A 26,347-nucleotide genomic window follows, 5' to 3' on the forward strand; every position below is an offset into this window, starting at 1 on the left:
GATCTGGGATTTTATTTCCCAAACTATGAGCATTTGTGGTCATAGCCTTCCAGGTACTCTCTTTAAGGTTATTGCTTTTCCTGGACTCCTTATGAGACTTTAGTTGAGATTTGTTATTCACTTCACTCTTTCTTTTTGCAGTTGTGCCACTGTTGACAGAGTTATCCATCTCAATTAGATTTTTCTTTTGGTTATGAATCTTGAAATTCTGCATGCATTGTGTTTTTCCTCTCTTTTCTGGTAACACTTCAATGTTTTTCTCAAGAACTTCTTCAGTTTTTAATATAGAGAAGGCTTTTTGTTCTTTTTGCATTTGGTACATTGTGTGTCTCCTCATCACAGGTCTAATTCTTTTTTTGTAATTTAAAGATTTATTAACAGTGGCAAATAGACAAACCAAAATACAGAATATCACGGATACAGTCCAGAACAATATCAGAAGGCAAAACAGAACAAAAGATATCGGATTGCACCTGTAAAATTAGTGTCATAATGGAGCTATATGTACTATACAAGTCCCACTGTGTTTTCCTTCCCCAATCCCCCCCCCCCCCCCCCGTCTCCATAGGTACTTCAAGGGAAGAAGTTGATATATTAGAAGAGAATCACAAGCAACCACCCAATTAAGAGACAACTCTACATTGACAACCTCCGAGCATATCAGAGAGAAGCCGTAGATTGAGTGGCTTTCCATCTGGTATATGACTGCCAGGTTTTGTCAAATTTAGGCTTGGTGTTATGTCGAAGAGCCGTAATTTTAGTCAATAAATATATTTTTTCTACTTGCTGTTGTATCTCTGCTTTTGTTGGGGTCCGGGGATCCTTCCACGCCCTGGCTATCGCCATGCGTGTGGCCAGTATGACATAGTGGGCCAGCCGATTGTGGTCATCAGGCATACCCAGAATCCTAAGCCCAAGTAAAGCCTGAGCGGGACCGAAATCTGGGAAGCCCGGCAACATCTCCCCCAACCAATGACGAATAGCCACCCATAAGGTCTGTAAAATGGGACAATCCCACCACATATGCACAAAAGAGCCCACAGACCCACATCGCCGCCAACAGTATTCAGGAACCCGAGGCATAAATTTGTGCAACCGTTGAGGATACATGTACCATCTATACATAATCTTATAAGCATTTTCGATCAGGGAAGTAGCTATAAAACCTTTCCCGCGGCCTTGGAATATCATTTTCCACTGTGGAATAGAGATATCCATACCCAAGTCCCTTTCCCATGCCAATTGAAAACTCACTTTAGTCCTAACCTCCCTCGCCAGTAGTTGATAAATTCCCGATAACAGCTGACTAGAAGTGTCAGCTTTCTTACATAATTTTTCAAAAGAAGAGGGACCAAGTGCCAAATGGGTCCCTAACTGAGCAGTTCTCGCAAAGTGAGCGAGTTGCATATAGGGAAAGTAGTCTGAAGCGGGCAGATTATATTGGTGTTGTAAATCGGGAAAGGATTTAATCCCAGTCGAGCCCCATAAATGACCCCATTCCACAATTCCCTTCCTCTTCCAAAGAAGGAGGGCTGGATTATCCTGTCCAGGACGAAAGTCCTTATGGTCATATAGACTGGATCTAGCATGATACTCTCTCCGCTCAAGTCGGTCGCTATGCTGGTGCCATAACGCCAGAGTGTCCAAAATAGAAGGCGATAAAGCGGTCCCCGGGTCCGCTATCCATGTCCTCTTGGGTTGCCAGATAAGAGACCGCAAAGGAGTACCCCCAAGTAGCTCCTGATTAATTTGTATCCATTGTTTGGGGTTCCTACCCTTATGCCAATCAACCACTTTTTTGAAATGAGCTGCCCAATAATATCGGGCAAGTTCCGGAACACCGAGCCCTCCCTGCGCCTTAGGCCGAAACAGGACACTCCGGGACACCCTCGGCGTCCGCCCAGCCCATATGAAATTCATACATTTCCGTTGCCAGAGTTTAAGTTGGGGGGTAGGCACAGGGATGGGAAGAGTTTGAAAGAGATACAACAATTTTGGTAACAAGGACATCTTGAACACCGCCATCCTCCCCCATCCAGGAGATGTGGTACCTGCTCCACTCTTCCATTTCCCCAACCAATTTTTTCCATAAAGACCCATAATTAAGAGTGAAAAGATCATGAGACGCACTCAATTGCACACCCAAATACTTGATATGGGAAGAGGCCCAACGAAAGGGAAACAAGCCCTTCAAATGTACTACACTCTGGGGGGTGAGATTGATGTTCAATATCTCCGATTTCTCCCAGTTAACCCGGAAACCCGAAACCCTGCTAAAGGCCTCCATCTCTGACATCAACTGAGTGAGTGAGAGTTCGGGCTTGGTGAGGGTAAGGAAGATATCGTCAGCATAGAGGGATAGCTTAGATGAGATCCTGCCCATCGTAAGCCCTTGTATATTCTCCTGCCCTCTAATTTTAATGGCAAAGGGCTCTAAGAACAATGCAAAAAGCAATGGAGAGAGCGGGCATCCCTGCCTGGTTCCTCTGCCAACTATGAAATTGGGAGAGTAACCACCATTGATCTTTAAACAAGCCTGGGGGCCATTATATAATTGCCTTAACCAGTGTAGGAAAGAGGCACCAAAGCCCATGCCCTCCAAAGTGCAAAACAGATATGGCCAATGAACCATATCAAACGCCTTTTCGGCATCTAGGGAGAGAGCTATGGTGGGGACCCTATATCGCTTTGCAAACCAAATGCTGTCAAAAATCTTATGCACATTATCCGCAGTTGTCCGTCCCGGGATAAACCCCGATTGGTCCGTATGAACAAGCTGCGAGATGAAGCAATTTAATCGTGTGGCCAAAATTTTTGCCAAGAGCTTTACATCGATATTAAGTAGAGAAATAGGCCGGTACGAGCCACAAAGGGAGGGATCATCACAGGTCTAATTCTACCAGAGCCCACTGTATTCCTGGATTTTAAAGAATTTCTTAATGACCTGTTTGAGTGGGGGGGGTATACCTGTTGGCTGCCCATCTGTCAAGAATGGGTGACTGTGGGTCCTACCTGAGCCTAATGAATCTCCTTTTCTTGACTCCTGGTTTTTCTGTGATATTGGGGAATTATTTTCTGAGTAATGCAATGTGGGTGTAATACTTTTAATTGAAGCTAATTGATCTTTAATCTCAGTCAGCTCCTCTTTCAAGGAAGAGAGTTGTGCACAAATTGGGCAAGCTCTTAGTTTCCAGATGCTTTCCCTCAGAATAAAGGCTCCCCAGCAGTTACATTGGATAGTCCTCATCTTGGTAATGTGTGATTTGTATTTCCTTGACTGTTACCAATGTACTAATTTATCTCGCTGCCAATGGTAAGTTAGGCAGTCTTTATTAGAAAACAAGCCCCAGGGGTGGGTGGGTAGAGGGGTAGGGTGGGAGGGAGTCAAACAGTTTAGCCTGGGACAAGCTGGGTAAAGCAGGGCACTTCTGGACCGTTGCCTTTCCTTTTTGGTCAATTGTTTTAAAAAACAGTCTTTACGCCCCAATTTTAAGTTTGAACAGATTATTTGTGCCAGCTAACTCCAAAAGAGAGAGATCTTAACAGATTAAAAGCTGGAGAGCTTTGTTTTGGGGGGGGGGGTGTTGTTTTTTTAACTTTATGCAGCAAACAGCAAATTAACTTACTAGAATAATATCTTACTATAAAGAAATGAAACACAGACTATAAAGAAAATTAAAACACAGACAGGAATTAATCACAGAAGCTTTCTACACCACTTCAAAGTAATAAGCAAAAATACTTAGCCACAATGCAGATTTCACAATGCAATATACACTTCCACCAAGAGAAATCCCTCCAGCGTGTGCACTGGACCACAATGGCTCTCCTGCTCTAAGTTTACCTTCCCCAAGGTCTGAGACACACCCAATTCAGTTAGATTACGTCACTTCTGGACGGTTGGAGGTAGGAAGCGATACATGCTACTAACATGGAACCCTGATACACGCTCCTACCCATGGCATCCCATGCTTGGTTGTCTCTACCCAGAGGGGCTGAGGCATGGGTTTTCGACCGCTTTACCTTCTTGAGTGCTGACTCAACCACCACCAACTGGTGGGGAAGCTGGCGCTTTTTAAAGTTCACAGCCTGTTGCATGGGGTACAACCCATTGGCCTTCCAGTGGAGCAGGGCAAAGGAGAGGGGGTGCTCCCACAGCTGGAGAGCAGCTCCTGGAAAAATCTTGTGCACTGACCCTGCCACGACCTCCTTTGGGGCGTCGACGAATTGGAGGATCTCAAGCATCTTATAGCGTGCATCCTCTTCCATCATGAGCTGGAAAGGAATAGCCTCGGCCATCACGCGGATGAACTCAGTGAAGGTCAAGTCCTCCAGTGGAAAAGGCCAGCATTCCCCCGATGGGAAAGGATCCAACTGAAGGTCATCGGAGTTCACAGATGAAGCGTCTGAGGTATCCTGTCCCCAGGAGTCGTAAGGACCCTCATGTTAGTTGACGCCGCCTGGAGAGGACTGTAGAGTCCTGGGCACGTCTCTGGGCAAAGGCAATTGGGAGGCCCGAGGGCCCCAAAGGACTGGGCCTCCAGATGTGGTGCTGAGGGACCTCGTGGCACAGAGGAATCCCCCACAAGAACTAACTCGGGCGCCCTGCATTTCGGTGCCCGACAGGTCACTGAGGGATCGCAGAGCACCAGCATCAACTGTGTCAGGAAGACACCAAGGAGGACTCCAAGGCAATCCGGCAATGGGTCCAGCCTGGTCACCGCAGTTGGCGTTGGCACAGGTGCTGGCTTCTAAGCCGTCAGTGAGGGCACCAAAATCGGGGAAGGCACCAGTATCTGTGGTGGGGGCACCAGCTCCTGATTGCAGAAAGCATGATCCACTGCCAGGCTCATCCGATCTTCCAACTCTGCCTCAAAAGCCTCTGACGAAAGAGCAGGCTGAGGGGAGGGTTGGGCCCAACTCCTCCTCAGAGTCTCAAGGAGTGTCGATGTTCGGCACCAGAATCTGTGCAGATGGGGCCTCCTTGTGTCGAGGCATTTTGGAGGCACAGCAGCAAGCGCCAGAGTCCGCACGTGCCTGGTCCTGTGCACAGATGGGGACTGGTGCCAATGCTTGAGATCTCTCGCACTGTGCTTGGTCTGATCTTGTCTTTCCCCGGCGCTGAGGATGAGAAGAACGATCCTGAAGACTGGGACTTCGAGGAGACCGAGACTGGCCGCTCCCTGGAACCCCCCTGCCCTGAGGGCTGCAGGGGAAGAGTTGTGACTGAGGGATCGAGGGCGAATGGTTCCCCCTTGGTCCTTGGGCATCGACTGTGCTGACACTGGAGTAGAGGCCAAACACCTTTTCCATTTTGTCCAGTGGCCCTTTGGGGTCATTTAAGCACACAATTCACAGCCATGGACATCGTGCGACGCCCCCAGGCAGAGGACACATCTCATGTGGATCCGTTAGGGTCATAGTCCAGGTGCACCGACAAAAGCCCAAGGCAGCCATGAGGTGCACCAGGGACCGCAAAGAGCATGACGACCTGCAGACACAGGAGAACGAAAAGGTTCACAGATTAAGAAAAAACCCGATGAGAACCGGAGAGAGACCCAGCGCAGGATGAAAACCACGGAAAAAAACAAACCCTTTTTTTTTTTTTTTTAGGTTTTCCTGAAAAAGCATGAGCACCACCTCCACAGAAAAGAAAGGAATGAAGAGAAACCCCATGTAGACAAAGGGATATTAACATGCTGGGCATGTTCAGAATGCCAAAGTTTCTAGAAACTGACAAATTTTCCATGCTGGGCTCCATCTGACATGTGGACTACCATCCTGCTTGTCCTAGGAGAAATATACCTTTAGTTGCTTACAGAAGTTGTTGGGTACATCGCCTATTTCTTTTAGCCAATCTGGGAGCCCATTCCACTTCCAAGGACCAATCACATAAAAGGCCCGTTTCCTTATTTCTACTAGATGAGCCTGTCTGATAGTGGGGGCCTGTAGTAAATGTCTCCCCTGAGAACATAGATCTCGAGATGGTATATTAAGTAAATGTGATATTTGCACACATTTCTACAAACCTGATTTTGCTTGGTTATTATGGGGTACTGTGGGTAGAATGAGGAGGGAAAATGCATATTATTCATTTTAAAATAAAGCTGAAATGAAATGTGGAAGTAGTGAAGGGGTCTGAATACTTTCTGAATGCACTAGTAATCTTTAACTTCTAACTCAAATCAGTCACTATGCATTAGGACTGGAAGGTGGCCAACAGAATGCCCATTTTCAAAAATAATTCCAGGTATGATCTGAGAAACTACAGAACGGTGAGCTTGATGTCTGTGCTGGGCAAAATGGTAGAAGCTATTCTGAAGAAGAAAATTACTGGCCATCTGGACAGACATCAATGGGGCACAGCCAACATGAATTTAGCAAACGGAAGCCTTGTTTTACAATCCTGAGGGTTCTGGTGTCTAAAAGGCAGATTAAATTTAATCTGGACGTGCATAGTATACTGTAGTCAAGATATAATGCGGGCAATAAGGTCTGCATTATAAAATGAGCCAGTACCAAATCAAGTTGACATTCAGTGCCACTTAGCTGGATAAGTACAGACTTATCCGGTTAAGTGGCGCCGAACAGGTATTCATCCAAGGTGCCATATAGCCGGATAAGTGTGAATTTATCTGGTTAAGTGGCGCCAAATAGATATTCGGTGCCACTTAGCTGGATAAGTCAGTACTTATATCTAAGTAAAACTTGAGCCAACCTTTGTCCGTGTTATAAGAAATCTTGTGTTATATGGAGTCTAGAGCGTAATGCATATAGTGAAGAATATTCCTAACTATAGGTACATATTGCTGGGTTCCATATTAGGTGTCATTACCCAGGAAAAGGATCTGAGTCACTATGGACAATACTTTGAAATTCTTAGCTCAGTGTGTGGAATTGGTCAAAAAGGCAAATAGTATGTACTGAATCATGTACTGAATAGTACTGAATCATGGTGCAACCACACCGAGTACTGTATGCTGTTCTGCTTACACAATTGCAAAAAAAATACATAGCAAAACAAGAAAAAGCAAAGAGAAGAGCAACCAAAATGATAAAGGGGGTAAATAAATTACTTGTTTTCCTAGCTTTTGTATAAAAATTGGTATAACATTTGTTTACTTAGTTTTTCCTATAAAATTTTTATACTTTAGTAGTTCTCCCTCCCAGTGCCCTGTTAGCCTGAAATTTATCTCCTCATGTTCTTTGTTTTATGTAAAGCCTGTTCGCTGCATTTCATGTAAACCGATGAGCTGTTCCCAACGACCGTCGGTATATAAAATTTTAAAGTAAATAAATAAATAATAGCTCCCCTATGAAGAAAGCCTAAACAACGAGACAGCTGAGAGGAGATATGATAGAGGACTACAAAATCATGAGCAGGGTGGAATAGGTAAATAGGGAATGGTTATTTAACCCTTCAATAGTACTAGGATTAGGGAACATTCCATGAAGCTAGCATATTTTAAAAAAAAAAAAAACCCCAAGAATGTATTTCCTCACTTTGTACATAATTACATTGTGGAATTTGTTGCCAGAGGATGTGTTGAAAGCAGTATAGATGGGTTTAAAAAGGGTTTAGGAAAATTCCTGAAGGTAAATTCCATAAACCATGGAGACTTGGGAAAGCCTCTGCTTATCTCTGATTAGCAAAAAGGAAAAAGGATTTGACCTATTCTTTAGGATCCTATTAGGATACTTGTGATCTAGATCGGCTACTGTCAGAGACAGGTTTCTAGCTGATGGATCTTTGGTCTGACCCAATATGGTATTTCCTATTATTTGGTTTAATTTAGGAATAGGCATGAGGGAGAGAGTCTGGAACTTGTGGGTATCCTTGCCTGCTGTACGGATTATTAACACACAAATGTACAAACTAGCAAGCAGCACATACAGTGAATCACCACTCAAATAGGAAAACAGCAAATTTAAGAAATAATGTCTAAATGAGCTGGCATTTATTCTTTCATTCACAGTTAATCCTTCACAAATCACATATTGGTGTGCCACTAAAATGGCATAGTAGAAGAGAACTGTGATCTATAGTTATCCCACATAATGGAAACCATTTAAACTCCAGTACACAAATTCTATCAAGCCAAATGTGCATACCATGTAGATTTCAAACAGTTACTAATTTCTAATGTGCTGACGGTCAACTTTTCTTTCATTTTGTTCAATGAAATCTAAAATGTTTCAGTGTCAGTTCACTAAGGATACTTATTTATATTCCAACTTTTTTCATATCACTCTAATTAACATAATTCACCAGAGTATATGGATGTTATTGAGCTATTAAATGGATAACATTGACTCATTGTTAATATTATCTCCCCCCCACCCCCAAACACACAAATGCTCAACCTCTCACTTGGCATGAGGTTCTAACAAAAATAGAGAAAGCATGGGGACAAACACATTTTATATATATATGCCATCTATAAGCTGTTTGAGTCAGAAGCACAGAACAAATAAGATGAATAATTCCAAGCTTTCAAAAACAGAATAAATATACCAGTCACTGGCAGGGCCTCGGACTATCTTCTTTGTGTGAAATCCTGTGGTGAAGAGGAATCTAGCAGCAAGCTGAATACTAATCATAGTTATTTCTTCTGCTTCGGGCAACAGATGATCTTGTCCTGGAATGAAAAAAAGGCAAGCAGCAGCAATAAGAGCATTCCTCTAAACATCTGCTCTTTGATTCTTTATCTTATTCCTATGTTTCCTTTTTTTTGTGTCTATATATATTTTTTAATTTCACACTTTTAGAATTGTATGCTATTATTTATGCTCCAATTTAAAAAATCTCTTAGCCTAAATCTACTGCATTTACATTTTCTATGAATCACTAAACTGAATGGATCAGCACAGCAGCAGCCTAATTTACTTATATTCAGAAAGAAGGAAGCAGCTAAGTATGAGGAGTTTTCAAAACATTTAAACACCAACTCTATCCCAGGAATCAAAACAGAAACAGGATCTTGACTTTTTTTCCCCAAATTTCACTGGCCTGTACAAAAATATTTTTAAATGCTGCTACTTTATGGGACTAAAATACACTGATGTTATCCTCTGAGCTAACTCTGCTTAACAACTCATTAATAGCCTGAAAGGGAAGGTAAACCATGAATTTCTCATTATGGCAAAAGAATAGATCTGTAAACATTAACTGGAGACATGGAATTGCTAGGCAACAAAGAGCAGCAAATCTTTCTATTTCAATGGAAACATTTAATGGTAAGATGGGAGGCTGAGGCCAGGGTGAAAAAAAATAGTTATTTGCCTTGGTCCATGTTATAAAAACACACAAAAGCTCAAACCAGTTCTATCCCAGAAAATGTCTGATTGGTTGGATGAACAACTCCTGTAGGAGTGGAAACCAGACTTCACAGCCCCTTGGCCAATGAGGGGCTATGAGGATCATAGACCCCTTGTCTTCGCAAAGCTCAGGGCGTCTGAGGCTGGTTTGTCCTCTGACCTGGACAGGGAACAGAACTGAGGCACCTTCCTGATGCAAGGGGATGCAAACAGATCTACGTCCGGGCTCCCCCAGGGGCGGAATATATGATTTTCTAGCCCCAGATCCAGGGACCACTTGTGGGGTCTGAAGGCTAGACTCAGCCTGTCTGCCATTACGTTCTCCATCCTGGCCAGGCACATGGCCCTGAGCACCATCCCATGAGATAGGGCCCATCCCTGGCATAGGAGGTATGATCCTGTGCCACCCTGCTTGTTGACAAAACCGGAGTCCCACAGGGCTCATCGTAATCCGCTACATTATTTAACATCTATTTACTACATCTCTGTCACCTTCTTGCTGGTCTTGGTTTAACCCATTTTTTGTATGCTGATGATATACAAATATTAATCCCAATTCAAGACACCTTAGATTCCACCTACAAAACAAATTCAGTGTACTTGTCTATCATAAAACAATTACTCAATCACATGAGACTTGTAATTAACATTGAAAAAACAGTATTACCATCACAGAGAAAAGCTAATTTAAGTAAGTTTACCCCACTGAAAGTAGAAGACCAAGTGTCAGGAATCATCTCAGTACCACATACACAAGACCTTGGGATTATTATTGATAGTGAACTAAACTTCAAAACACATATTACAACAAAAATAAAAGATGGTTTCCATAAATTATTAACACTCTGACGCCTTAAACCATTCCTAAATTTCACCAATTTCAGGACAGTATTGCAACTACTCTTATTTGCAAACATAGATTATTGTAACTCCCTCTTACTTGGCCTACCCCTTTCCACCATCCGCCCTCTTCAAATTCTTCAAAATACAGCAGCGAGAATCCTAACTGGCACCAAAAAACATGAACACATCACACCAACACTGGTTTACCTTCACTGGCTCCCCATAAAAGCACAAATTGAATACAAAACCCTTACCATAGTACACAAAATCATATACGAAGAGCAGACGGACTGGTTGAATGCAGTAATCAAACTCCACATTCCACAAAGAAATCTCCACTCAAAGGGTTATTAACAATCCCTTCAGTTCACTCTGCCCAACTCCTACTAATACGTGAACGTGCTATTTCTCTTTGCAAGCCCCAAACTTTGGAACTCACTCCCACCTGACTTGCGACTTCAAACGAACCTCAAAACCTGCAAGAAAGACCTAAAAACATGGCTTTTTGCAACTGCATATCAAGACCTATAACCCTCCTCTTTTACTACCCATAACATCTCACCATTCTTAATATTTCCTATCCCTATTGTAAGTGATTCTTTGAACCTTTGTAATGATAATTCTTACTATGTTCTTAATTATTATAATTATTGTATTTCCCAAATGTGCATTTTACTTTTAATTGTTAAATTGTGAATCTTTTCTTTTGGTTTTCTTTTGTTTTTAGTAATATTTGTAAACTGATTGACGCACTATTTTGTCAACCGTTATGATGGCATTGCCGAAGGCCGGTATAAAAAAAACTAATAAATAAATACCACACGGCTACTTGGTTGTCGGTGTGGATGAGGACAACTTTGTTGGACAGCCGATCTCTGAAAGCCCAAAGTGTGTACCTGATCGCCTGGAGCTCCAGGAAGTTGATTTGACAAGAACCTTCCAGAGTGGATCACAAACCCTAGGTGCTGAGCCCATCCACATGAGCTCCTCACCCCTGGGTGGATAAATCCATAATTAACACAATTTGATTTGGGAAACTCCGAAAGGAAATACCCAGCTCCAGATTGGAGAGAACAAGGCACCAGGACAAGGAGTCCTTGAGAGACGGGTTGACTCAGATGCAATCCTGGAGGCTCTGAGTGGCCTGGCGCCACTGGGACCTCAGGGTCCATTGAGCTCTGCACATGTGCAAGTGTGCCAAGGAAGTGAAATGGATGGTTGCGGCCATGTGGCCCAACAGCCTCAACATGCACCAGGCTGATTGCTGCTGGCTCTGTTGAACTTTTGCCATAACAGTCACGAAGGCGACGGCCCTCTGGAGCTGCAGAAAGGCCTTGGCCTGAGCCATGTCTAACAGGGCTCCTATGAAGTCCAATTAAGGTGATGGGCTGAGATAGGACTTTGGGTAGTTGAGAACGAACCTTGGTGACTTCAACACCTGAATGGTCAAGCACAGGGACCTAATGGCCCCTGCCTGAGACATGCTCTTTACCAGCTAATCGTACAGATACGGGAAAACATGCACTCCCAGTCTGTGGAGTTGCGCCGCCATCATGGCCAGGCATTTTGTGAAGACCTGTGGGGTGGACGTGAGCCCGAATGGCAACACCCAGTACTGGAATTGGTGTTTTCCACCAAAAATCTGAGATACGTGACTGGGAAGATCTCGATATAGGTGTATGTGTCCTTTAGGTCATGGGAGGATAGGCAAAAGGGGATCAAGGTGCCCAGGGGAACTTTTTCAGAAATTTGGTCAAGGCCTTCAGGTCTAGGGTGGGATGGAGTCGTCCTGTTCTCTTTGGAAAGAGGAAGTAACTGGAGTAGAATCCTAGCCCTCTTTGCCCTGGTGGCATGGGCTTGAACACTCTGGTTGTAGTAAGAGGGAGGAGAGCTCCATTTGTAGTACCCGCTGATGTGCTACCGGCCCCCAAAATGGACAGTTTAATTTGGCAGGACACCCAGTAAATTTAATTAGTACCCTTGTCGGATTATGGATAGAACCTACTGGTCCGAGGTTACACTGGGTCACTGATTTGCAAAGAACCACAGCCTGCCCTTGACCAGAGGGTCCATCATCCTGGTATGGGTGACTGGCTAATGCTCCCTATGGCATAGTCAAAACCCCGTCCTCGAAGTTGACGGAGGAGCTGCTGGGGCTTGGGAGCTCTCTGCAACCTGGAATGGCCGCAGGGATCTGATGGTGTGAACGAGATCGAGGAGGCGGAAGATAGTACTTCCTTTGTGCCCCGGTCTTGATGGCCTCCTAGAGGAGGAGGAGGACGGGTCCGGAGTACTGGCAGAGAGCTATTGGAGAGTTTCATGATGGCCCTGGAGTTGGGCCACAGCATCCCTCACCCTATCTCTGAAGAGATTCTCCCCAGTACACGGGACGTCAGCAAGTCACTCCTGTACCTCTGGTTGGAGATCCGAAACCTGCAGCCATACCATTCTGCGGGCACCAATTCCCACTGCATAGACCCTTGATGCTGAGAGTGAGAAGATGTGTGTATGTGTGAGAGTGCACAAGGGTGTGAAGCCTGTGTGTGTGAGTGAGAGAAAAAGCATGTGGGTTCTTTCCAGTCTCAAACAAGTTGATCGTAGATGACATCCAGTTCCCCCCCCCCTCGTTTCCCCCCAAACTGGAATCTGCATTAGAGAAAAGCGATCTGCTTATTCAGGATTAAGGAGTCACTATCCTGTAACATGCTTGCTCTGAATATCAAGAAAACAGTCTTGTTATCCAGAACTGAAATGGTTAATGGCCCTGTACAGTTTCTGTTTGATGGGCATTTTATAACTCTTTGATCAAAGGCTCGTGACCTGGGGGTATTAATAGATTCCCCTCTTTCCATGCAATCCCATATTGATTCTTTAGTCCAGTCATCTTACTACAAGTTGTGGCTGTGTTCTCTAAAGCCTTAATCTTGCTCAGATTTTCATACTGTAACAATCATTTATTCTGTCTTCACTGGACTACTGCAATGTTCTATTCTTGGGGTTCCCCGATACCTATTTACAGGTACTCCAACTTATACAGAATTCTGCAGCGCCTCTCATTTTATGTGCCAAAATGCGTGACCATATTTCTTCCACTCTAGCTAGCCTTCACTGGCTTCCGTTAGCCTGGTGGATGAAGTTTAGAGTCCTTCTTCTGATGTTAAACCTCTCCATGATCTGGCGCCTCCAACCATTATTTCTTCTATAAGTAGACACAGCCCCACCCACTGCCTCCCCTTCTCATCACAGTATTTGGTTGAGATTCTATCGCTCTCCCTTGCCCAATTGGCAACCTCTTGCAAGAGGATCTTTTGTATTGCAGGCCCTGTTCTCTGAAACAGCCTTCCTGCAGCTATTAGAGCAGTGAGTGATCTCTCTCATTTTAGGAAGAACTTAAAGACATATCCTTTTTTCTCCAGCTTTTCCAGACTGAGTATTGCTCAATCTTGTTAAGCTATTTTTTTCCCCTAAGAAATGCATAGCAATGTTGCTTTTTAGTTGTTTTAACATGTTTATTTTTTGTCTTGCATAAGGTTTTGTTGTGTATGTTGACTGTAATCCACTGAAATTGGTGGATCAGCAGAACAGAAATTGTGGAAATAAATAAATGTGGGTGTGAAAGCCTCTGTGTATATATGTGTGTGTATATGGTATGAGAGAGAACATGGTGGGAATGAGAGCCCGTGTATGTGTGAGAGAGAAAGCGCACATGTGGGAGTTGGAGCCAGCATGTGAGAGAGTCTGTGTGAGAGATGTAGGAACCTGCGTGCAAGAGAGCATGTGAGAATGGGAGTCTGGATAAGAGTGTGTGAAGGAGTGGGAGCCTGTGTGAGAGAAAGCGTGTGGGAGAAGTGCCTGTGTATGTATGAGGGAGGTGGGAAAGAACACAGGAGAAGAGAGAACAAACAAAGAATAAAAAAACCTGAAAAAGAAATTAGGAAAGAACACCCAGAGGGAAAGAAGATTGGGACCAAGCAATTAGAAAATAAGATCAGTCAAAAAAGGGAAAAATTTTTTTTTTGAACTTTCAGTGATTGAAATATACTATCTTTGGGAATGTAGATTGGAGAAATTACCTGATAATTTTGTTTTCCTTAGTGTAGACAGATGGACTCAGGACCAGTGGGTTATGTGCTCCTCTGCTAGCAGATGGGAGACAGAGTCAGATTTCAAAGCTGACGTCACCCTAGATATACCCATGCCGTAACCTCAGCTACTCACTATTCTCTTTGAAAAGCCATTGTGGACATATATATTGGTTAAACAGACTAATTAAAACTTGATTAAAACTGGAGACCGCCTGTGCACTCAACCAACATAACGCTGACACCCGTCCTACAGTGGGTGCCCTGAACTCGTGGTAGAGTAATGGCTTACCCATATTTGTATAGCCTTCCAGGCTCTTCTTTGGCGCTTCTCCTGGGCAGCCGTGGGCGGGATGCTGAGTCCATCTGTTTACACTAAGGAAAATGAAATTATCAGGTAAGTAATTTCTCCATTTCCTAGCGTGTAACCAGGTGGACTCAGGACCAGTGGGATGTACAAAAGCTACTCCTGGACAGGGCGAGAGGCTGCCCAGGGCCAACTCAGCACTGCCCTTGTGAAGGCTGAGTCTTCTCGAGCCATGGACATCCAGGTGGTAGAACCTGGAGGTGGTGTGTAGGGAGGACCACATCGCCACGCGACAGATGTCGGCTGGCGACAGTAGTTTGGTCTCTGCCCAGGATACTGCCTGGGCCCTAGTAGAATGAGCCTTAACCTGCAGACTGGAGAATAGCTAATGTAACCCCAATATTTAAAAAGGGCTCCAGGGGCGATCCAGGAAACTACAGACTGGTTAGCCTGACTTCAGTGCCAGGAAAAATAGTGGAAAGTGTTCTAAATATCAAAATCACAGAACACATAGAAAGACATGGTTTAATGGAACAAAGACATCATGGCTTTACCCAAGGCAAGTCTTGCCTCACAAATCTGCTTCACCTTTTTGAAGGAGTTAATAAACATGTGGATAAAGGTGAACAGGTACATGTAGTATACTTAGATTTTCAGAAGGCGTTTGACAAAGTTCCTCATGAGAGGTTTCTAGGAAAAGTTAAAAGTCATGGGATAGGTGGCCATGTCCTTTCGTGGATTACAAACTGGCTAAAAGACAGGAAACAGAGAGTAGGATTAAATGGACAATTTTCTCAGTGGAAGGGAGTGGGCAGTGGAGTGCCTCAGGGATCTGTATAAATGATCTGGAAAGAAATATGACGAGTGAGGTAATCAAATTTACAGATGATACAAAACTGTTCAGAGTAGTTAAATCACAAGCAGATTGTGATAAATTGCAGGAAGACCTTGTGAGACTGGAAAATTGGGCATCGAAATGGCAGATGGAATTTAATGTGGATAAGTGCAAGATGATGCATATAGGGAAAAATAACCCATGCTATATTTACACAATGTTAGGCTCCATATTAGATACTACCACCCAAGAAAGATCTGAGCGTCATAGTGGATAACACTTTGAAATCGTCGGTTCAGTGTGCTGCGGCAGTCAAAAAAGCAAACAGAATGTTGGGAATTATTAAAAAGGGAATGGTGAATAAAACGGAAAATGTCATAATGCCTCTGTATCGCTCCGACCCGCACCTTGAATACTGTGTACAATTCTGGTCGCCGCATCTCAAAAAAGATATAGTTGCAATGGAGAAGGTATAGAGAAGGGCGACCAAAATGATAAGGGGAATGGAACAGCTCCCCTATGAGGAAAGACTAAAGAGGTTAGGACTTTTCAGCTTGGAGAAGAGACGGCTGAGGGGGGATATGATAGAGGTGTTTAAAATCATGAGAGATCTAGAACAGGTAGATGTGAATCGGTTATTTACTCTTTCAGATAATAGAAAGACTAGGGGGCACTCCATGAAGTTAGCATATGGCACATTTAAAACTAATTGGAGAAAGTTCTTTTTCACTCAACGTACAATTAAACTCTGGAATTTGTTGCCAGAGGATGTGGTCAGTGCAGTTAGTGTAGCTGTGTTTAAAAAAGGATTGGATAAGTTCTTGGAGGAGAAGTCTATTACCTGCTATTAAGTTGAATTAGAAAATAGCCCCTGCTATTACTAGCAACAGTAACATGGAATAGACTTAGTTTTTGGGTACTTGCCAGGTTCTTATGGCCTGGATTGGCCACTGTTGAAACAGGATGCTGGGCTTGATGGACCAAGTATGGCATGTTCTTTTGATCTTGGGGGTAAGGGCTTCCCTGTCTCTATATAAGCTGTCTTGATTACTTCCTTGATCCAGTGAGCGATAGTCGCTCGTGAGGCTGCTTCGCCTTTATTCTTCCTTCTGTGAAGAACAAACAAGCGATCCGTTTTGTGTACCGGTTCTGATTGTTCCAGGTATCCTACTAGGAGTTTGCTGATATTTAGGTGGCGAAGCAGTCTGGAGTCTTCCGAATCCTTATGCCCCTTTGGTGATGGCAGGGAGATGGATTGATTCAAGTTAAACTCCGAGATTACTTTCAGTAGAAAGGAGGGGACGTTGCAAAGCTGTATCTTTCCTGGAGTAAAGCGGAGGAATGGATCCCGACAGGATAGTGCCTGTAGTTCCGAGATGCGACGGGCCAAGCATTTTGCCACCAAGACCACCATCTTTAGCGTTAAAAGGCATAGTGACAGACTGCGCATTGGATTGAAGGAAGGTCCTGCTAGAAAGTCCAATACCAGGTTGAGATTCCATAGGGGGACTGGCCACTTTAGGGGTGGTCGGAGTTGCTTAACCCCTTTTAGGAAACAGACCACATCCGGGTGTGCAGACAGGTGGTTTCCGTTTACTTCAGTTCTGAAGCAGGAGAGAGCTGCTACCTGAACCTTGAGGGAGTTGAGTGACAACCCTTTCTTCATACCGTCCTGTAGGAATTCCAGAATCATATCTTGGCCGTTCGTGGGGGCACCCCGCGGTCTTCAGCACAGTCTTCAAATATTCTCCAGATAAGTATGTATGCCAGGGACGTTGAGAACTTCTGCGAGTGAAGAAAGATGGCGATCACAGCCTTTGAGTAACTGCGCTTCTTCCAGTGAGTCCTCTCAAGGGCCACATCATAAGAGAGAATCGAGACTGATCTTCGTGAAGGATCGGGCCCTGCTGGAGAAGGTCCCTGTGTGTGGGGAGGTACAGAGGGTTCCCTACACGGAGTCTTTGCATGTCTGCGTACCACGAGCGTCTGAGGCCAATCCGGAGCCACTAGTAGAACTAGCCCTCTGTCGTGCTCTATCTTGCGGATGATCTTGCCCAGTAGAGGCCATGGAGTGAAGGCGTACAAGTAAGACCTCCTGTGGCCAGCTCTGGACGAGGGCGTCGATCCCTTGCGAGTGTTGCTCTTGTCTGCGGCTGAAGAACTGAGGGACATTGGCATTGTGAGATGTGGCCAGTAGAACCATGGCCAGGTGGCCCCAGCAATTCACTATCAGCTGGAAGCCTCTGGTCAACAGCGCCCACTCCCCCGGGTCCAGGCTTTCCCTACTGAGGAAGTCCGCTGAGACATTGTCTTTGCCTGCAATGTGGGAGGCCGAGATCTCTTGCAGGTTTCCCCTGCCCATTCCATGAGGGGGTCCATCTCTAGAGACACCTGCTGGTTTCTGGTTTCTCCCTGGCGGTTGATGCAGGCAACCGCTGTTGCATTGTCCGACATCACTCGAATCGCTTTCCCTTGGAGCCTGTGGCTGAACTGTAGGTACGCTAGTCTGACCGCTCGAGCTTCTAGGCAGCTTATGTTCCATTTAGTCTCTTCCTTGGTCCATTGTCCCTAGGCCGTCAGTTCCTGGCAGTGAGCTCCCCACCCTCAGATGCTCGCGTCTGTAGTGAGAACAATCCAGTTTGGTGGGGATAGGCTTATGCCTCTGCTTAGGTGGTTCTCCTGCAGCCACCACTGGAGCCGAGAGCGTACCTCCGTTGGTAGGTGGAGACAGATCTAGTAATCTTGGGACAGTGGGTTCCAGCGGGACAGTAAGGAGTGTTGTAGTGGCCGCATATGAGCCCTTGCCCACGGTACTACTTCCAGAGTTGATGCCATGAGGCCTAAGACCTGAAGCTAGTCCAATATCTTGGGGCACGTCCTGGTCGCCAATCAGCGTACTTGTTCCATCAGTTTCCTCTTCCTCGGGGAGGAGGGGGAAGGAAGACCTTGCTCTGCTTGGTGTCGAACTGGGTCCCCAAGTATTCTAAGGACTGAGAGGACTGTAGACTGCTCTTGTCCATGTTCACAACCCAATCGAGTTCCTGAAGGAGGGTCTTGACTTTGTTGGTCACCTGCAGGCTCTCTTCCAGTGACTTTGCCTGGATCAGCCAGTCATCCAAGTAGGGGTGTACCAGGGTCCCTTCTTTCCTCAGTGTTGCTGCCACTACCATCATAATTTTGGAGAATGTTCTGGGGGCGGTTGCCAGGCCAAAGGGTAGCACCCAGAATTGGTAATGGCGGCCCAGTAACGCAAAACATAGAAAATGCTGGTGGTCTTGATATACTGGAATATGAAGGTAGGCTTCGGAAAGGTCCAGGGAGGTTAGGAACTCTCCTGGTTGCACTGCCATTATTACGGAATGGATAGTTTCCATGCGGAAGTGAAGAATCCGTAGATGACGGTCAACGTTCCTGAGGTCCAGGATGGGTTGGAATGAGCCCTCTTTCTTGGGCACGATAAAATATATGGAATAACGCCCCATATTTAGCTGGGGTATAGGCACTGGCATTACAGCCTTCAGACTGAGTAGTTTTGTCAGTGTGGATTCCACTGCCAGTGTCTTGAGGTGGGAGTGGCAGGTGATATCAGAAACTTGTCTCGAGGGACGCTGTGAAACTCCAGAGTGTAGCCTTCTCGTATGATGTTTAGAACCCATTTGTCAGACGTGATCTCAACCCATCGTTGGTAGAAGAGGGAAAGTCAACCCCCTATTTCTTCTTCCTGTGGATGGGTTTGCCCATTCTCAATGGGAAGTCCGGGTCAAGCCTGCACCCGGACCTGTTCCTCTTTTGGGTTGTTGGTTCCGAAAGAAATGAGACCTCCCGGAAGGTCAAGCTGCCTGGAAGGACGGGTTTCTGTAGGGTCGGAAGCGTTGGGAGCCTCTGCCCTGGGCTCTCCTGGAAGAGGGATGCTGGGATCTCTCTCCTCTGTCTTCCAGTAGACGAGGCACTGGAGATTCGCCCCACTTACTGGCTAGTTTCTCTAATTTGCTTCCGAATAGGAGAGATCCCTTAAACGGCATTCTTATGTGGTTCGCCTTAGAGGTCACGTCCGCTGACTAGTTGGGCAACCATAATTGCCTTCTGGCCTCTACTACAGAGGCTACTCCTCTGGTTGAGGTATGCACTAAGCCTGAGCTTGCATCTGCCAGGAAGGCTGCAGCAGGTTCAATCTGTTTCTCTCTCTCGAGATAGAGAAACAAGCAAGAGCGAGCCACCAGAGTGCAGCAGGAAGCAATTTGCAGTGTCATTGCTGTCGTGTCAAAGGTTTGCTTAAGAATGGATTCTAATCATCTATCTTGGGCATCCTTCAATGCTGCCCCTCCCTCAATGGGGATGGTTGTTCGCTTTGAGATGGCACAGACCATGGCGTCCACTTTCAGGAAACACAAGTGTTCCTTGGTCGCGGGTTCCAGAGGATACAAGGCTTTCAAGGCCCGCCCTCCTTTAAAGTTCGCCTCCGGGCATCCCATTCCAGGTCAATCAGTTCCTGGATGCCTTCCAGCATTGGGAAATAGCAAGAGGCCTTAGGAAGGGACACCAGGATGGGGTTCTTCTTTGGTTCTGCCAAAGGGTCCGTGTCTGGAATCCCCAGGGTCTTCAGAGTCTGGGAGACCAGGGCTGGCAATTCATCTCTGTGGAAGAAGCAAAGCATGGTTCTGTATGGTTCCAGGCCTGGAGGGATTTCCCCTTCCTCCAGTGAGCCCTCATAGTCATCTGTGGTGTCTGGGTCCCTATCAGGGATACTCTTGGTGAGGCGAGGCATGTCTCGAGGCCCTCGGATAGGGCAAGGGGGGATCAGATGCACCTGGCTGGGGTTCCACCCGGGTCGAGGCCGGGGCTGACTGCGCCTGAACGAAGGCTTGTAATGCCTGGAAAACCTCCAACCAAGAGAAGGCCCCTGGATCCATGTTTATCCCTTGGGGAGCCAGAGTAGTGGTTACTGAATTGCCCTCTCGCGGTGAAGACGCCATCTCAGCATTGCTCAATTCCGGGGAGCTATCGGATAACATACAGAAACATAGAAACAACGACAGAAAAAGACCAATTGGTCCATCCAGTCTGCCCAGCAACCTTCCACACTTATTTTCCCATACTCATCTGTTTCATCAACCACCAAGTTCAGGGCCCTTGTTGGTAACTGGTCATCGCCGAACCGTCCTCCGACTGGGATGGACCAGACTTGGAAAATTTTTGAGAATCTAGTTCTCCCTGGGCTTCCTCACAGTGTTGACACAGGTAGGACTCCAGGTCGGCCTGTACTGCTCTGATGTGGCAGGCCACGCAAAGGGAGTGTCGTCTAAGTTTCTTTGTTGTCGGGGCCATCGCCTCTGCGTTTGGTGCCCGGCACGCACAGGTAATGTGCCTGTGAACGTGGCTATGCGCTTGTAGAAGCGCCCGTTGTGTGCCCAAGAGGCTGGCCTGACCCGCGCATACCAACGGCTGAAGGGGGGGGAAGATGGCGCCATAGTCTGACACATGCAAGATGGCGCCACCAGTTGCAAACCATGGTGTCAATATTCAAAGCACATTCAGCATTATTTAGCCAGATATGCGACTGAGTAGTAGGGAAGTGCATTCGTTGATCCATGTGTTTCGGCTGTGTGCACGTACCTCACGAATGGAAGCTGGCTGCGCAAAACTGATGGTATTTGACATGCCACCTACATGTGCACATGCTATCAGTTTTGCATGCCTACCTTCTGTTCATGAGATATGATGCACACCACCGAAATTAATGAAAAATGGACCTACATGAGGGCATACCATCAGTTTTGAGCATCTATCTTCCGTTAGTGAGATATGCACATGCCACTGAAACGAATGAACCAACTAATGCACATCCCTACTAAGTAGCGGCCGCTGAATATGTGCTCATGATTAGTGGTTGCCGCTTAACCATATAACCATATTCATTAAGACTTTTCTCCTGTTTTGTGTCTATGGGAAAAACTCTTAGTGAAGCAGATACTAAGTTCCTTATACGGCTACATAAGTTGTACGGCTAAGCTAGACGTGCCATAGCACAGGTCTAAACTTAGCCAGTTAGATTTCTATGGCTAAGCGTTGAATATACATCATAACTTAGCTGGATAGGTTGTAACTGGTTAAGTTACTTAAATGATCAGCTTCTTATGTTATGATTATTGCTCTTTTATTGTAGTTATGATATACTCTGCGTTTTTGGAAAGAGGATTTGTAAAAGAATACATTTGTCTTAGGTGATTGGATCTGATGTTTCTGTTCTTTGTTTACTTTTTTCATGATATTGTATATTTATAAACTGCAATAAATATAAAAAAATAATACAGATCAATGTTACAATTTACAAATTAATGTTGGTGTTTGAAATAATCAAATTAAAATATTTTAAAGCATCAATTGTGATGATTGACTACTGCAGACTACTTAGAAATCCATTGTCAGGTATACTCTAAGGCATTATCTATTAATAAAGAGTACAAATAGTAGGGCTTTGACCTGTATGCCTACTGCCCAGCCATGTTAACCTTAGCTGCCCCCCCCCCCCCAAAAAAAAAAAAAAATTCAATTCTGGCTACGCCATTGGAGAAAAATATGACAAATGCATGCCACATAGAAAAGATATAAAGGCGGATGCATGCATTCATATTACGGTTACCATGGAACTGCAAACAATGTCCTTTCTGCTTTTATAATTCTGTTGTGAGACAGGTGAAAAACAAGGTATCCATTAAAATCACCTATGTTGTACAGCAATGTTTCTCCATCACAAAATTCCTTCTGTTACCAGGATTTAATTCACTGAAAGCAAAGGATTTAAGGAAGGGGATGACTACTATTAGGAAAACCACTACCAAGGAAGTTTGAGCAGTGGCTTCAAGCACCTGCAGAATGTCTGGACTAGTTTTGCAGATACTGACCTGGAGGAGGATTTAAGTACACGCTGTTACAGGTTAGCAGTTTCTTTACAAACTGGAAATATTCTAAGCTGTACTGCATGCGGTTGTGCATGAATTGCACATTCTGTTTTCGGACGCTACGTTCTATGGCTGATGGCATTTTAATTTGGTGAGGTTTAGTGGTGACCGCAAGTTCTGTAATATATTTTATTAGTTCAGTGTCTTTGTCTTCTGTGTCCATATGTTCATAAAAAAGAATGTAAGCATTCCACCACCTCTTCTGACGCCTGTAGGACATGCGCTTCATCATATGATCAAACACTTCCCCCATGTACTCGCCACCAAAGCACTGGTTCTTCATTTCTTCATCATCATCCATCTTACACTCCGTTACATCACCATCATCAAACTTATACCAGCGATTTTTCTCACCATCTCCACCATTCCTTTGGATGATATAGGAGTAATAATGGCCACCACTGGCCTGACCACTGTGCACTAACACACCAACTAGTCTGTATTTAGTACTCCCAGATTGTTCATTCTCAGTCTGTTCGTTGGGTATCATCTGATTTTCAGAGTTTACTTCATCTCCTTCCAACTTTGCTACACCTGCCACTGTGTACGGCTCCATATCCAACTCTCGAGGAAACTCAAAATAGTCATTGAATTTAATTGCACACTCCCTTTCCCAATCATAGTCAAATCGTTTCAGCTGGATTGCGAGGACTGGAGGCAGCTTCTTAATGAGCAAACGCTTCACCGTATCAACCTAAAAGTAAAAATAGGTCAACAAATTAAAAAAAAATAATTTCTTGAAATCATTACCAAACACTGGGAATTTAGGCTCTGCTGAGTAACCTATTACCAAATAACTATACCAATAACAATCTATGCTTCAAGAATAGATAAAGAAGCTATTTCAGCTTTCATTTCCCAAACAGAGCTGCAATTACTGAACTATTATCCTTTCTTTCCTATCAGCAAGACAAGAAACCTTTTCCTTCTCTCATCTCGCATTTGCATAACTACTCAATTCAATACAGAGGTCTATTTACTAAAGTGCATTAAAACTAGGCATTAATGATGGATTTTTATGCAGGTTAGTTTCTGCAGTATTCACTTAAATGAGGTCATTAAATACCATGGTTTAGTGAATGCCACAATGGTTTCCACAGTCCTGATCTCTCCTACCCCAGTGATATTTAAAGGGTAGGATACTTCATTACAACCCCTCTCCCCACACTAGAGTAATTCCCTTTCATCCTCTTCTGAGAAACAAGCCCCTCCAGACAGCTTACTAAATAGTCCTTTAAACTAGTAAGGACAGGTCCAAGCACTCTTAGCCTGGATGCCTCTAAATCAAGGAAATATGAAACAGTTCCAGGTTTGTTTCACAGCACATGAATCCACCAAAGATCTTCTGATACCAAAGCTTTACACTTCCTTCTCAAATAAATCTTTGGGTGATAAAATACATATTTCCACATGAAACAGATTAAAAATAGACTTACGATGACAGGTTGAAGGTTCTAGTCATTATTGCCACATTAGCAAGTACTAAGGTCCTTCACTAACTGAATCTAAGTTATTTGCGATTTTCCATATTTTGTACAAATTTATAAAACAAGTTTCACCTATGTTCATATTGTTGAAAACTGTATATACATGAGCAGGAAGAATATTTTCAAAAACAGCTAAAATCCTATAAAAACTAAAACTACCTCCCTACAGAAACAGAATAAACTTTAAAGAGTACCTTTTTGTTGCATTTTTCACAATGATATGCATTTGCACCTTCCAACAAGTCCCCTTTAACATACTGCTCCAGAGAGTCTAGAAGATTTTGATGGTTTCGGATATCTACGTTCAGAGTTGTAAAAGATTCCTCGCATTCATACCTGCAGATATAGTCACACAAAGCCATAAACCTGCTTAACAAACAAGTTCTAAAGCAGTACTAGTCAAGTCTTCAAAATATCAACTGGAATTTTTCTGGACTCTTTGTCTTTGCATTTTACTCATGGGAATCCTTTTTCTCTTCATTCTATTTCTTATATTTTTACATTTTCAGGTCATAACGCATTTACTAAGGATAAAACATCAATGAAAAATACAATCATGTCATGCCAGTCTTGAAGGAATTGTAGTCTCTCCCAAATGAACAAGGAATTCAGTGTAAAATTCCTTGGTTTTAAAATGTCTCCATTTTAAGAAGCCACAGTATCCAGCAGATCTTCTGCTGTAATTCATCTAAGCAAGCATTTTTGGAAATGTCATGTTATCCATATGTGAGATTTGCAGAGACAAAGCACCTTACCTTATGTAATCTCTTAACTCTCAAAAACCATCTTGAAATGAATGAATTCGTTTTGAAATTTGGTAAAGACTTGGCTGTTTAAAAATACTTTTGGACATTAATAGAGATTAAGGAAGATAACCTGTTCTGAGGGGGGAGTAGGGACTGGAACTTTGTTTTGTTATCAGATTTATGATTTAACTGTAGTCTGCTTTGTGGTTCATTCTGAATTAATGGTGGAAAAGTCTATTCTAAATAAATCCACTGAAGTCCATTCTTCAGCTCGTTATGTCACATTATCACTGTGATATCTGAAATGGGCCCAGAGGATGATCAGCAGGGCAAGCTCCAATTACTTAGATTCATAAATGTGGAAGTGACTATGTAAGAGCTTTAAAAAGACAGCACATCTAAGAAAGGAAAAGCAGACAGAAGCCGATTTTAACTGATACGTTAAATAAAAATATTTACTAGTTCTAGTATACATGGTTGTCAATTCCTGAAAAATATTTTTACTGACCACCATAATTGGCAATAAAAAAAATTTTTTTTTGGGGGGGGGGGGGGGGGGAGATTGGCTTCCCTGCCTAGGAGATCGCTGTGTCTTGGGCAAGTAAGGGGAAGGATCCACTCTCTGAATTTCAGACAGCTCCTTCTCTGGCAGTTACAGCTGCTTTTGAATTGAAAATTGTGGACTTCACATGTCACTTACAGCTCCTAGTGACATCAGGGGGAGTTGTGGGTACACTTTTCACTGTAATCTGCGAGGGAGAGCAGGAAGAAAAGATTTATAGGCAGCCAAACCAAAAGTATGAACAGGTCTTTTTTTTAGGGTTTGTTTGTTTTTTAAACAGATAGCTGGCAACCCTGCTGATGCATTTCATCAAAGACTAGTATAATGTATCACTGTTTTCTGAAAATTTAAACAATCTGAGTTGATAAAAGAAATAAGAAAAACCTGTCAACAGCAAGTTAAATGTTTGATATTTCACATTAAAACAATTATTCTATACACAATATGAATTAAACAGAAAAAATGAAAGCATTTCTGATAACGTGTACCTGTCACACTCACCTGTGTGGACATCCTTGACAAATCTTTTGATCAGCGAAAGATCCTCCCAAGACTTTACTCAGCATAGCTGGATTGCCCAAAGCTTTTAAAGCTTCATCTAGGCTGTCCACCAAGGAATTGAAAAATTCTAAAGCATCATGCTGTTCACGTAGATTAACAGGTTCACCCCAGAGTCTATAACAAAAACCCAAACATTTAATTTGACAACAAAATATATGAGCAAAATATTATACAATTTATACTGAGAAAATGCAAAGATGCTGACCAAACAGATTTGAATGCCCTCAGCTCCTAATCTGTGCGTACACCACACTTGTATAGGAGATGGCTACATTTTCAGGTATAGAATCCTGAGCAAGGATGTGCATCATCACTGGGCAAGTTCAAATCCCAAATGTGCATGGCTTCTTTAAAAAAAAAAAAAAAAAAAAAAAAAAAAAGATGAACCATACTGCTACTCAATACAGACAAATGAGTTTTACTCCATATGGGAAATTTAATTTTCTTCAATACCCCTTTAGCACACACCAAACCCTCAGATTTCAAAAGATCTCCCATCTCTTTCACTATGCCCAAGTAGGCAAATTCATAAAGTTGAACTCAACTTCATAGCTCCCATAGCAGCTGGGGGCAATCAAACTGTGTGCAATTTGTAACCCTTGCCTTGGGAAGCAAATGAATCACCTGTGACTCTGTCCCAGCTGGTC

At 43.9% G+C, this 26,347-nt stretch overlaps 1 protein-coding gene across 1 annotated transcript in view; it reads right to left on the reverse strand.

Annotated features, from left to right (window-relative positions):
- Window positions 1–26,347, reverse strand: part of USP9X (ubiquitin specific peptidase 9 X-linked) — a 723,495-nt gene that overhangs the window by 160,063 nt on the left and 537,085 nt on the right. Inside the window, 4 exon segments of the mRNA XM_029603145.1 lie at window positions 8,516–8,639; window positions 22,288–23,038; window positions 24,026–24,167; window positions 25,641–25,814. Coding sequence (XP_029459005.1) covers window positions 8,516–8,639; window positions 22,288–23,038; window positions 24,026–24,167; window positions 25,641–25,814 — 1,191 coding nt within the window.

Source organism: Rhinatrema bivittatum, chromosome 5 (assembly GCF_901001135.1).
Source record: "Rhinatrema bivittatum chromosome 5, aRhiBiv1.1, whole genome shotgun sequence".
Lineage (NCBI taxonomy): Eukaryota > Metazoa > Chordata > Amphibia > Gymnophiona > Rhinatrematidae > Rhinatrema > Rhinatrema bivittatum.